The sequence below is a fragment of the Rhinatrema bivittatum genome, chromosome 2, assembly GCF_901001135.1.
Source record: "Rhinatrema bivittatum chromosome 2, aRhiBiv1.1, whole genome shotgun sequence".
Classification (NCBI taxonomy): Eukaryota; Metazoa; Chordata; class Amphibia; order Gymnophiona; family Rhinatrematidae; genus Rhinatrema; species Rhinatrema bivittatum.
In genome coordinates this window covers 679,671,661-679,686,135 of record NC_042616.1, presented here as the reverse complement: position 1 = coordinate 679,686,135, position 14,475 = coordinate 679,671,661, and the positions used below count along the sequence as shown (strand labels likewise).

At 43.8% G+C, this 14,475-nt stretch overlaps 1 protein-coding gene across 5 annotated transcripts in view; it reads right to left on the bottom strand.

The window, feature by feature from the left end:
• ZC2HC1A (zinc finger C2HC-type containing 1A) overlaps nt 1–14,475 on the bottom strand; it is a 223,613-nt gene that overhangs the window by 154,972 nt on the left and 54,166 nt on the right. For all 5 annotated transcript variants that reach the window (XM_029591512.1, XM_029591511.1, XM_029591515.1 and 2 more), the window contains exon 3: nt 13,761–13,877. In XM_029591512.1, the coding sequence (XP_029447372.1) occupies nt 13,761–13,877 (117 nt within the window). The remainder of the gene's footprint in view (nt 1–13,760; nt 13,878–14,475) is intronic.

The following is a 14,475-nucleotide window of genomic DNA, read 5'->3' as shown; positions in this document are numbered from 1 at the left end:
TGCCTCGGACTTTGACCCGAAGAGCTGCTCCATCTTGTTGAGTCAAAGCTGATGTCCCTTCGGAGTCACCTGGGTGCATAAACGGCAACATTGGATGTAATGCGATACCCCCAAGCAGAGGGCACATATCTCATGCGGATAAGTGATGGACATGGTCCTCAGGCACCGGGTGCATCACCGAAAGCCAGATGCGGGCATGTCGGACAAAACAAAAGGGGCACGAACCAAAAAAGATGGTGGCGGTGCATCAATGGCCGGCAGGCACCGATGCATTGCCACCAAAGTGAATCACGTGAAAGGACGCTTACCTGAATCACTTAAAACCCTGACTAGGAGCACTATAGGAAGGCACAAGAGGAAGTCGGTAATGGAATGTCACGGAACAGACAAAAAACACGAGAAAGAATAGTTTTCCACAAGGCCAAAAAATAGCCAAAGTGAACTCACTCACACTGGGAGGCTTACAGCTGCATGGAAAAGAGAGACTGGAGAGGGATCCCACATGCATGAGTGGTATAGGGCATGCTGGGCATGCTCAGTGTGCTAGTCAAAGTTCTAGAAACTTTGACATGAGTTTTCCGCATCGGGGCTCCATCTGATGATGTCACCCATGTGTGAGGATTGCCATCCTGCTTGTCCTTGCTGAATTTATTTTGTTCTTTTAAAAGTTTTATGGATAGGGGTTCTCAAGCATGGATGTAGGAGAGAAGTGAAAGGAGATCACATGGACAGCGAGAGGGTTGGAGAGAGGAAAGCAAGGGTTTTGGGAATAGGAAGAAGAGAGGATGGATGGAAGAGGGAGGATTAGGTTAGAAGGAAGATTGAGGTAAGGAGACGAGAGAGAAGGAGGGAGATCTGAAGGGTAGTGTTCCTTTCCAAATTCCAGCCCTCCCCCCACCCCTGCTTTTACGCACACTATGATTCCCCCAACCCCTTTTCACTGAGTCCCCGTCCTCTTTTCACTTACTCTCCCCATTCCCTCAACCCTTTTCACACAACTTCCCATTCATTTTTTCAAGCAACTCTCCTACCCCACTTTCAGAATTCCCATCCCAAGCTCCCATCCCCATTTCCTTTACACAGGCCATCCCCTTTCACAACCCTTCCCTGCACTCACAAAAACAAACAAAAAAAACCCCAACAGCCCTCCCCGTCCCCAAACAAAAATCCCTCCAGAGCTCCTCTTTCCTCCGATGATACACCTCTAACCCTCCAATACTGATCAGGAATCGGTATCAAGCCATGTCTTCCTGCTCTGCTGCCCGGGCCTGAACACTGCTTTGAATCACACTGCTGTAAGCTTCAGTATTCGATTCAAATTATCAGTCAGCCACAGGCAACAAAGGAGAAGGAATGCAGCCTGTCACTGCTCTCTCCCTCCTGCTGCCACCAATCAGCACTGGAGGGAGAGACAGAATCAGGAAGTGAAATGAGCCACTCCAACTTCTACTTTACATTGATCTATCTCTGATACCATTCTTCCACAGCGATTCCGCAGGAACCAGCATAATCTACAAGAAGGAATGAATTTTGGGGCCCTTTCCATGCCAGCAGAAGTGGGGAAGACTAAGGGCCCCCGAGTATAACCCTGGACTCTATGCTTTCGCTTTGGCAAAAGTTCTGCTCCTTGCTCTTCCCTCTGCTACTAATTCTATAAAATCCAAAACTTTGGTCTTCTCTAATTTTCAGTTCCTGCTGTATACTGCTCCATTCCCAGGGGTGGACTGACAGTGATCTAGGGCCTGGGCAATAAGGGTCATTGGCCCTCAGTCACCCATCAGAGGCTAGGGGAGAGTGCTGTGGGCCCTCTATTGCGCAAATGGTCAGTCTTCCCCATGTACATTCCCTTATCTTTTCATATTTAAATTACCGAAATCACTGATCTGTGGCCTACCCCTCCTTCTACACTTCCCTCAGTGGTCTCATGCTCATTTAGAAACATCAGATTCTACTTGCTCTTTGGTGCCTCATATACAATCAACATCCATTTCAAATCCTACAAAGTTGAGAAGGCATACAACATTCTATTCTAATATCAGAAGATGATGTTCCATTGTTTACCCCAGGTCAGAGAGCATTTCAGTCACTTGACCAAGAAGCAGAGTTGGTGAAAGATTTTCTTTTAACTTATTGATGGCTAAAGATAAGGAAGGTAGCATGCAACCTCCCCCCCCCCCCCCCCAAAAGATATCATCCCTTCTGCGAGGAGTCCCAGAATCCCAAAGATATGTGGTTTCTCCAACAGAACCCCTGCAAGGTGCTTCTAGCCCACAGCATTCATATACAGCAGACTCTAGCCACTTCGAGGATATACACCAGGATTTCTCATCTCCGTAACGACTGAGGATGCCTCCTCAGTCACCAGCTTCATCAGTAGAGTCCTGGATTAGTGTTCCCTCACCTCTAGGCTCTGAGAAGTGATCAACGAGAATTCACTCCAATCCTCCTCCAGAACATTCATCTCCCTCAGAAGAACTTTCCTACTCCAGGTTTCTTGAAAAGTTAGGAAAAGCCCTTAAGAGTTAGAGTACTTAAGGCAAAGATCCTTGTTCAGACATCTTGAGTCTCCTCCAGGTTCTGGAAGCTCCAGCGGACCCAGCAGTTATTCTGGTTCATCACGTCCTGCAAGATTTACAAATGAGAATGTGGGAAAACCCCATCTCCTGTGCTCCAGTAGCAAGGAAAGTTGACCTCAAGTGCAAAGGTCAAAGATCCCCATCAATCAGCAGTGGTAGAATTACTCTTAAAAAAGTGAAGAAAACAAGAATTTCTTCGAACATGCCTCCAGGGAAAGATCCCAGGCTCTTGGACAATTTTGGGGAAAAGATGTTTCAGAGCTCCATGCTTAATGCACAGATGTCTGCTCATCATTTCTATATGGTCCAATTCTTACATGACTATATACACAAAAACTGAAACAGTTTCTTCCAGTCAGCAAGCGAAGAATCGCATACCCTTAGCCACTATTGGATGCCGAAGAGCATACACCATCTTCTTCGATCTGTTTATGAGGCCTTTGATATCACCACATACTTTTCCTCGAACTCCACTGCAGCTCATCGAATAGCCTGATTGAGATTCAGCATCCTACACAAAGATGTTCACAAAAAACTGGCAGATGGCCTTGCCTCAGTGATAACCTCTTCGAAGAAAAACAGAGAAACAGTGGCTTAAAATAAATGAACAGCATATGGTGGTGCAGTCCTGCTCCACAGGGACAGATAACCATCTTCAACACAGTGTTCATCTACACTTTTAAAAGACCTTATTTCCAGAGATGCCCCTTCTGGCAATTCCAGCATTACCGGATACCATCCCTACTTCCACAACAGCAACAACTTTCAACTCGTGCTCAATTGTGTGAGCACCATCTACCAAAAGCAGTGCAACAAATCCAGCCCAAGCCCGGGCCAAATTTTTGACCACTCTTCAGACCCAGCAATTATTCACTCCAGTAGGGAGAGACAAGATCACCAAAGATCGCTGGGTTCTCAAAATTATGGAGTCTGGATACCACTTGTGTTTCTCCCAGCTTTCCATGCTTCCTCACCACTCATCCTTCAATCTGGACCCATCTCACTTGACTCAGCTCTGCCAGGAGGTGTAGTTGCTCCTCAACAGTGGGCGATAGCGGGAATAGATGGGGAGGAACCAGTTCTATTTCCTCATCTCAAGTGATCTGGAGGACTGAGACCAAATCTGGATTTAAGAAGTCTGAGCAAGCAAATATTCTGGGAAAATTTCAAAATGAATTCCTCTACACAATCTTCCCATTCATCCAGAAGGGGAATGGGATCTAAAGATGCTTATGCTCACATTCCCATCCAATCATCCAATTGGCAAAACCTGCACTTTATAGTAGATTCTTTTCACTATCAGAGCAAAGTGCTCCCCTTCAGCCTCTCAGCCATATTGATGGCCTTCACAAATGCTTAGCTGTAGTAACAGTGCATCTGAGGTGTTATGGCATCCAGGTTTTCCCTTACTTGGACGATTGGCTTGTGACAGCAAATTCCCAGGAGGGCATTCTATCCTCCCTATAGAAATCGATGCATCTCCTACAGTCGCTGGACGTCCTTGTGAATTTTGAGAAATTGACCCTCCCAGAAAATCTAGTTTATAGGGGCACGGATAGATTCTGAAGGAAGAAAAGCTCTCTTGCAAAGATTGTGCATAAACTCTCTGGACATCGGCTCACAGGCTGAACACAGATCAATCAACTGCCAGTGAAAGTGCTATTGTTCTCCGTCACATGGCAGCTGCAAACAACGTATTGCTGACTTGCTTGAACAGTGGGGCCTTTATTTCCAATGGGATCAGCTCACTTAGTCCTTAACAACTCAAATGCAGATTTCAACAGAAATGAAGTAGGAATTGAATTGGTGCTTAGACCCCTTCATTCTTGAGGAAGGAGCAACTCTGCGACAACCTCCTTACAAGTAACAAATGCCTCCTCAAAGGGGTGGGTAGCCCACACGGGCCTTTTTCTAACTCAAGGGAAATGGTAATTCCTGGAGAAACAATTCCAGATCAATCTCCTTGAGTTGCGAGAAATAAGCTACACCAATGATTTTCACTTGCCTCCTTCAAGGAAAGGACATACTCGTTCAAACAGACAATCAAGTCACCACATTCTATGTGAAAAATGTAAGCATGGGATCTTGGACTCTGTGCCAAGAAGCAAAATTAATATGGGAATGGGCATGCAATCAAGCTGTACACGTTGGCAGATTGCCTCAGCAGAATCTTTCAGTCACACAAATAGTCCCATCAGCAATCAGACAGACTGTTCAGTCTCTGGGGACTGCCAGCAATCAACTATTTACATCAGAGCAAAACAGAAAACTAGAAAAGTTTTGCTCCATTCTGCCCAAACTCAGATATGCTCAGGACACTTTTCTGCTCGACTGAACTGCAGCTCTCATGTACACTATTCTATAGATTCTGCTAACAGCCGGAACAGTGCAGAAACTACTGAAGGACTGGGCTCATCTAATCTTCATAGCTACAGCATGGCCCAGACAAGTCTGATTCATTTATCTAGAACAGTTTTCCAGTCATCCTCCAGTAACTCTTTCTAGAAACACTGACTAGGCACACTGAGCATGACCAGCATGCCCTATACCACACGCGCCCACATGGGGTCCCTCTCCAGTCTCATAACAGAATTATGATTAAAAAAAATAGGAGAAACCCAACTCCACGGGGCGGGGGGGGGGATTTTTTTTTTTTGAGGACTAACATCCTGTTCTCAGAGAACACCTGTTACAGGTAAACAACTTTGCCTTCTCCAAGGACAAGCAGGATGGCGTTTAAACCTCTTAAACAATGGTAGTCCTCACACATGGATGAATCCCTAGCTACAAGCTGCTCCCCAACACAAAAAGGGGACCAACAGACACCTAACCAGGTGCCAATGGGCACAACATCGGTGCTGTTGGTAACAGAGGGGAAGATAGCCTGAACCCAAACAATGGGCCCTAGGTTGGAAGAGTTGGGATCTATACCTCAAACAGGTTCCAGAGGACAGACTGGCCGAACCTACTGTAGCGTCAGCCATCCCTATCCAGACAGTAATATGATGTGAAAGTGGGAGAGAACTCCATGTCGCAGACTTTCAGATCTCCTCCACAGGAACTGTTCACAAGTGCGCCACTGTCTCTGCCATGGCTGTGAGAGAATGAACCTTTACATGACCTCCAAGATGCAGACTCGCTGTGCACTGAAGTGGCCGCCACCAAAAATATGACCTTCCAGGTCAGATTTTTTCAGGTCACAGGTGTGCAGCAGCTCAAAAGGAGATTTCATCAGCTGAACTAACACCACATTGAGGTCCCAAGACACAGAGGGAGGCCTTAGGAGAGGTTTCAATTGAAGCAGGTCCCGCATGAAACGGACAACTATAGGCTGTACAGAGATGAGCGTATTATCTACACCATGGTGGTATGAGTCAATTGCACTAAGATGAGCTCTGATGGAGCTGGTTTTTAAGCCAGGTTCCGAAAGGTGTAGAAGGCAATCAAGCAGTTTTTGTATGGATCAGGAGACCGGATCTAGGGCCTTCTGCTCACACCACACGGAAAACCTCCTCCATTTCAGTTCATAGGACTTTCTAGTGGAAGTCTTTCTGGAAGACCCAGGACTCGAGACACATCCTCAAAAAGATCAAGTGGCTGCAGAATTAACCTCTCAACATCCAGGTTGTAAGCAACAGGGCCTGGAGGTTGGGATGCTACAGCCTATCCTGATCTTGCGTGATGAGATCCGGGGAAGTCTCCAGACTGATTGGTTTCTGGATGGACAACACCTGTAGGAGTAGAAACCAGACCTGACTCAGCCAATGAGGTGCTATGAGAATCATAGTCCCTCTGGCCTCATGAAGCTCCAAAAGGATCTTCACCACTAAGGGAATTGGAGGATATGCGTACAGAAGACCCTTGCTGAAATGACAGGCCAGGACATTTGAGCCTAGTTTGCCGCCTGACGTGAACAGGAAGCAGAACAGAGTTACCTTCCTGTTGCAGGGAGATTTATTTATTTATTTCAAGTTTTTTATATTGGTATTCGTCAAAACATCATATCGGTTTACATGTAACATGATGTGAACAGATCTACGTCTGGGCTCCCCCAGAGCACAATATCCAATTCACTACCCACTGGTCAAGGGACCACTTGATGGATCTGAAGGCACGACTCAGGCTGTCCACAACCACGTTCCCCATACCAGCCAGGTACATGGCCCGGACCACCATCCCATGAGGCAGGGCCCACAACCAAATCTGGACCGCTTCCTGATACAGGATGTACGATCCCGTGCCTCCCTGCTTGTTGATATAGCACATGGCTACTTGGTTGTTGGTCTGGATCAGGACAACCTGATGCATGTACCTGATCACCTGGAACTCCAGGAAGTTGATTTGACAAAAACATTCCTGAGCAGACCAAAGACCCTGGGTGCTAGGTCCATCCACATGAGCTCCCCACCCCAGGGTAGATGCATCCATGGTTAGCATAATTTGAGTAGAGAGACTTTGAAAGAAAATCCCCTATTCCAGATTGGAAAGTTCCCACCACCAGGACAAGGAGTCCTGAGAGATGGGGTGCCTCGGAAGCAATCCTGGAAGCTCAAGAGTGGCTTAGCACCACTGTGTGACCTAAGAAACATAAGAACATAAGAAAATGCCATACTGGGTCAGACCAAGTGTCCATCAAGCCCAGCATCCTGTTTCCAACAGTGGCCAATCCAGGCCATAAAAACCTGGCAAGTACCCAAAAACTAAGTCTATTCCATGTTACCATTGCTAATGGCAGTGGCTATTCTCTAAGTGAACTTAACAGGTAATGGATTTCTCCTCCAAGAACTTACCCAATCCTTTTTTAAACACAGCTATACTAACTGCACTAACCACATCCTCTGGCAACAGATTCCAGAGTTTAATTGTGCGTTGAGTAAAAAAGAACTTTCTCCGATTAGTTTTAAATGTGCCCCATGCTAACTTCATGGAGTGCTCCCTAGTCTTTCTACTATCCGAAAGAGTAAATAACCGATTCACATCTACCCGTTCTAGACCTCTCATGATTTTAAACACCTCTATCATATCCCCCCTCAGCCGTCTCTTTTCTAAGCTGAACAGCCCTAACCTAATAGTTATCTCTGTTACCTGTAAACCGGAGTGATATGTATATTATACAGGAACTTCCGGTATATAAAAACCAAAAATAAATAAACAAATAAATAAATAAACAACCTCCTTAGTCTTTCCTCATAGGGGAGCTGTTCCATTCCCTTTATCATTTTGGTAGCCCTTCTCTGTACCTTCTCCATCGCAATTATATTTTTTTGAGATGCGGCGACCAGAATTGTACACAGTATTCAAGGTGCGGTCTCATCATGGAGCGATACAGAGGCATGATGACATTTTCCGTTTTATTCATCATTCCTTTTCTAATAATTCCCAACATTCTGTTTGCTTTTTTGACTGCCGCAGCACACTGAACCGACAATTTCAATGTGTTATCCACTATGACGCCTAGATCTCTTTCTTGGGTTTATTTATTTATTTAGAGTTTTTATATACCTAATATGGAACCCAACATTGTGTAATTATAGCATGGGTTATTTTTCCCTATATGCATCACCTTACACTTTTCCACATTAAATTTCATCTGCCATTTGGATGCCCAATTTTCCAGTCTCACAAGGTCTTCCTGCAATTTATCACAATCTGCTTGTGATTTAACTACTCTGAACAATTTTGTGTCATCTGCAAATTTGATTATCTCACTCGTCGTATTTCTTTCCAGATCATTTATAAATATATTGAAAAGTAAGGATCCCAATACAGATCCCTGAGGCACTCCACTGTCCACTCCCTTCCACTGAGAAAACTGTCCATTTAATCCTACTCTCTGTTTCCTGTCTTTTAGCCAGTTTGCAATCCACGAAAGGACATCGCCACCTATCCCATGACTTTTTACTTTTCTTAGAAGTCTCTCATGAGGAACTTTGTCAAACACCTTCTGAAAATCCAAGTATACTACATCTACCGGTTCACCTTTATCCACATGTTTATTAACTCCTTCAAAAAAGTGAAGCAGATTTGTGAGGCAAGACTTGCCTTAGGTAAAGCCATGCTGACTTTGTTCCATTAAACCATGTCTTTCTATATGTTGATATGATTCTATATGTTGATGATAATATTACCACAATATCATTATGTTTGTTAAACATTCTCCTTATGGATGGTCCACGATCGATACAGCCTGTTTGCTGTTAATCCTGTTATATGTAATTAATATTTACTAATTCTGTTATTTGTAAAGCATTGTTGCTAATTTATTGTTAATTGTAAACCGCGGTGATGTATATTTTACGTACTGCGGTATATAAAAACCTCTAAATAAATAAATAAATAAATAAATAAATAAATGTTCTGTGATTTTGATCTTTAGAACACTTTCCATTAATTTTCATGGATCTGAAGTCAGGCTAACTGGGCTGTAGTTTCCCGGATCGCTCCTGGAGCCCTTTTTAAATATTGGGGTTACATTAACCACCCTCCAGTCTTCAGGTACAATGGATGATTTTAATGATAGGTTACAAATTTTTACTAATAGATCTGAAATTTCATTTTTTTAGTTCTTTCAGAACCCTGGGGTGTATACCATCTGGTCCAGGTGATTTACTACTCTTCAGTTTATCAATCAGGCCTACCACATCTTTTAGGTTTACCCCGATTTGATTCAGTCCTTCTCCGGAACGGGTATCTAACAAAGAAAAGAAATAGTTTAATCTTTCCGCAATGGCCTTATCTTCTCTAAGGGCTTTCTGCTTCGGATATATTTTTAAAAGTTTTTACTGTTTTTGCCTCTATGGCCAACTTCTTTTCAAATTCTTTCTTAGCCTGTCTTATCAATGTCTTACATTTAACTTGCCAACGTTTATGCATTATCCTATTTTCTTCTGTTGGATCATTCTTCCAATTTTTGAATGAAGATCTTTTGGCTAAAATAGCCTCTTTCACCTCACCTTTTACCATGCTGGTAATAGTTTTGCCTTCCTTCCAACTTTCTTAATATGTGGAATACATCTTTACTGTGCTTCTAGGATGGTTTTTGATTTTTTTGTTTGTTTTTTTTTTACACAATGTCCATGGATTCTTGCACATTTTTTACCTTTGTAGCTGCTTTCAGTTTTTTTCTATCTTTCTCATTTTATCAAAGTTTCCCTTTTGAAAGTTTAGCACTAGAGCCGTGGACTTTCTTACTGTCTCCCTTCCTGTCATTAATTCAAATTTGATCATATTATGATCACTATTGCCAAGCGCCCCCACCACCATTACCTCTCTCACCAAATCCTGTGTTCCACTGAGAATTAGATCTAAAATTGCTCCCTCTCTCATGTGTTCCTTAACCAATTGCTCCATAAAACTGTCATTTATTCCATCCAGGAACTTTATCTCTCTAGCAAGTCCTGATGTTACATTTACCCAGTCAATATTGGGGTAATAGAAATGCAAACCAAAAGTCTTTTTGAGCGTTTTTTTACATCGAGAATACCCACGCTCATGTGTCCGTAAAGCCTACTTACGAGCAAAATTTGCACATTGGGAGTGGCTGTTTCTCCCTCGCTCAACTGATGATTCTTCCTCTCCTTACACATGCATTTTACCATGCATGTGTAAGGAGAGCCTATGCAGTGTAAGGAGAGCCTATGCATGTGTAAGGAGAGCCTATGCAGTCCGGCAATCCATCTTAAACAATTGGCATATTCTACAGATGCAAGAGGTTTCTCAGTCTCTTCCTCTGATTATATTCTCTAGAGCTTCTAATTTAAGAAATATGCTGGTTCATTCTGAATTTTCTAGTTCTTCAGGAGAAGGTATTATTTTCAATGGATCTCATCAACCTTGCAACAACTGCTCTGGATATGCGTGAATTGACAAAATTTCCTCCCCTGCCGTTGAAGCAGAGGGCTATGCTGGATATGCGTGAATTGTCAAAAATTTCCTCCCCTGCCGTTGAAGCAGAGAGCTATGCTGACTTTGCATTGAAAGTGAAATATCAGACTTGCTCCCCTGCCGTTGAAGCAGAGGGCTATGCTGGATATGCGTGAATTGACAAAATTTCCTCCCCTGCCGTTGAAGCAGAGGGCTATGCTGGATATGCGTGAATTTTCAAAAATTTCCTCCCCTGCCGATGAAGCAGAGAGCTATGCTGGCTTTGCACTGAAAGTGAAATATCAGTCTTGCTCCCCTGCCGTTGAAGCAGAGAGCTATGCTGGCTTTGCACTGAAAGTGAAATATCAGTCTTGCTCCCCTGCCGTTGAAGCAGAGAGCTATGCTGGATTTGCGTTGAAAGTGAAGTATCAGGTATTTTTTTGTTTTGGGGTAGTAACCGCCGTAACAAGCAAGCTACTCCCCTGCTTTTATGTGGCTGCAAATCCTTTTTTCCACATTTCTTCTTGCCACTGAAGCATAGAGCAATGTTGGAGTCGCATTATTGAATAAGGATATTCATCTCCAGGAAGTAGCCAACATTCCCTCAAGCCACCCCCATGCCTCTTGTCTTCATTCACATCCTCTAGACTTTATGGATCCACAGTATTTATCCCACGCCCCTTTGAAATCCTTCACAGTTTTGGTCTTCACTACTTCCTCCGGAAGGGCGTTCCAGGCATCCACCACCCTCTCCATGAAGAAATACTTCCTGACTTTGGTTCTGAGTCTTCCTCCCTGGAGTTTTAAATCGTGACCCCTGGTTCTGCTGATTTTTTTGCAACGAAAAAGGTTTGTCGTTGTCTTTGGATCATTAAAACCTTTCAAGTATCTGAAAGTCTGTATCATACCACCTCTGCTTCTCGTTTCCTCCAGGGTGTACATATTTAGATTCTTCAATCTCTCCTCCAATAAGTCATTTATTATTTATTTAATTTATTGTTTTTATATATCGACATTCAATTGAGATATCACACTGGTTTACATTCAGGTACTATAGGTATTTCTCTATCCCCAGAGGGCTTACAATCTAAGTTTTTGTACCTGGAGGGTAAAGTGACTTGCTCAAGGTCACAAGAGCGACAGCAGGACTCGAACCCTGGTCTCCTGGTTCATAGTCCACTGCTCTAACCACTAGACTATTCCTCCTCCCTATGAAGACCCTCCACCTTTTTGGTCGCCCTTTTCTGGACCGCCTCCATCCTGTCTCTGTCCCTTCGGAGATACGGTCTTCAGAATTGAACACAGTACTCCAGGTGAGGCCTCACCTGGAGAACTGGGGATAATCACTTCCCTTTTCTTACTTGATATTCCTCTCTCTATGCAGCCCAGCATTCTTCTGGCTTTAGCTATCACCTTGTCACATTGTTTCACCGACTTCAGATCATTAGACACTATCACACCAAGGGCTCTCTCCTGCCCCGTGCATATCAGCCCTTCTCCCCCCATCGAATACAGTTCTTCCGGATTTCCATGCCCCATATGCATGACTCTGCACTTCTTGGCATTGAATCTCAGCTGCCATATCTTCGACCACTCTTCCAGTTTCCTTAAATCCAGTCTCATTCTCTCCACTCCTTCCGGCGTGTCCACTCTGTTGCAGATCTTAGTGTCATCCGCAAAAAGACAAACCTTACCTTCTATCCCGTCCGCAATGTCGCTCACAAAGATACTGAACAGGACCGGTCCCAACACCGACCCTTGCGGCACTCCACTCAACACCGCTCTCTCTTCAAAGTAAGTTCCATTTACCATCACACATTGACTTCTGTCCGTCAACCAGTTTGCAATCCAGGTCACCAGAGAAGGCTTTTTGTACTTGTTGCACTTGATACAGTGTGTGTCTCTGCATCAGAGGTTCAATTCTACCACAGCCCTCTGTAATCTTGTTGTTTATTGAGTTCCCTAATGCCCTATGTGAAGGGGGGGTTAGACTAGTGGGTCACACAGCTGTTAAGAATGGGTGCCTGTGGGTCACAGGTCTTATCCTGCCTGAGCCCACTGTAAATCTCTTTATCCTTGACTTTTGGTTCTTCTGTGGTAATGGGGAATTACTTCCCGGATATTGTAAAGAGGATGAGCCTTTCTTCACTGAAGCTAATTGAGCTTTAACTTCAGCCAGCTCCTTTTTCAAGGAAGCGAGCTGTGAACAAATCGGGCAAGCCTTAAGTTTCCAGATGATCTCCCTCTGAATAAAGGCTCCACAATAGTTGCATTGGATAGTCCTCATTTTGGTTATTTGATGGTTAACACCTAATGAATATCAATTTACTAATTTATCCTGTTGTCAATTATATATTTAGGTAGACTATATCAGAAAAGCAAACCTAGGGGTGGGAGGGAGTTAAACAGTTAACCCTTGGTCACGGATGTTCTCAGGATTCTGTATCTGCAATGGATTTTAATAAGACCCTCCTCCTGATTGGCATAGTAAGTTTAACTAAGTTAAACCTTTACTTAGCTGGACACAAGAATATTTAAAGCTCCCTGGCTGCACACTATGCACTGGCCACAGAGTGATCTCCTGGACTTGGGCTGTCGGCTGCCAGTAGTCAAAATGGTGCCGATGGCCCTTTGCCCTCACTATGTCACTGGTGTCGACCAATGGCGGTGGTAGTCCCTGTGCCAGTAATCAAAATGGCGTCGACGGCCCTTTGCCCTTACTATGTCACAGGGGCTACCGCCGCCATTGGTCAACCCCAGTGACATAGTGAGGGCAAAGGGCCATCGGCGCCATTTTGACTACTGGCAGCTGACAGCCCAAGTCCAGGAGATTGCTCCCGGAACCCCGCTGGACCACCAGGGACTTTTGACAGGTCTTGGGGGGGGTCATGAGGGTGGGGGTTGTAGTAAATTAACTTTGGAGGTCTTGGGGGGCGTCAGGAGGGTGGGGGGTTTTGTTAGATTTTTACTTTTTTATTAAAGATTTGTCTGCAAGCCCTGGACCCCCGCTGGATCACCAGGGACTTTTGGCAGGTCTTGGGAGGGGGGGTTAGGAGGATGGGGGGTTGTAGTAAATTAATTTGGCAGGTCTTGGGGGCATCAGGAGAGTAGGGGGTTGTAGTAAGTATGGCTCTCACGGAATTACATTTTAAAATATGTGGCGTTCATGGCTCTCTCAGCCAAAAAAGTTCCCGACCCCTGTTATACATACTACCCAACTATCATTTGAGCATAGAGAAAATGATAAAGAATCAAAAAACAAATCCCAAACCCAACCTCCATAAGCAGCACGGTTATATTTATAATACGAGAGTTACCTACTCTTGGCTTAACAGGCTTAACTGTGTTAATATCCGTGCCTTCAGCTCTCTGCCTGCTGGAGTCAAATGTTTTTCTCTTCTTAGCAGCTGCTTTTTGGCAAATTGATACATGTTTTTTCTGTGGAGAAAAAAAATGACGTAATATGTTTAAACATTGTAAATGTAGCAAATATATCTGTACATTCCATGGCATTTACCAGTTTTTATTATAAAAATGACTACCTGCAAAAGGGAACAACTTGAAGCAGCAGAAAAAGTACCATTTGTGCCAGAGTGGTTACATGAAATATTCTTGTAGGAAGATTCATAAAACAGAACAGCATAGTTCTATGCTAGTTATCAAGACAAAATTTTCTGTATTCTTGAAAGAGCAGCACATCAAGATATAATAAATAAAAACAGAAGAATTTTCCTTGGGGAAATACTTTATATAGGGGTCAGAAAATATTGTCTTGTTTTTCAAAGGCACAGAGAAACAATTATTCTTACTTTGGAGAATCATCAACACACAGTTTGAAGGTTCAAACCAATAGCTTTTTATTTAACATAATAAATAACATGAGAAAAAGATGAACTGGCCCATTATTTCCTGTCTACACTGCCCAGAAATATCCAAACTGCCAGTGATAGAAAGTGAAGCACCTGTTAACATATTGCTTCTTCCTACACTGTTCTCCACTCTCCTGGGTAGCTCAGCATTCAAGATTGCTTTTTTA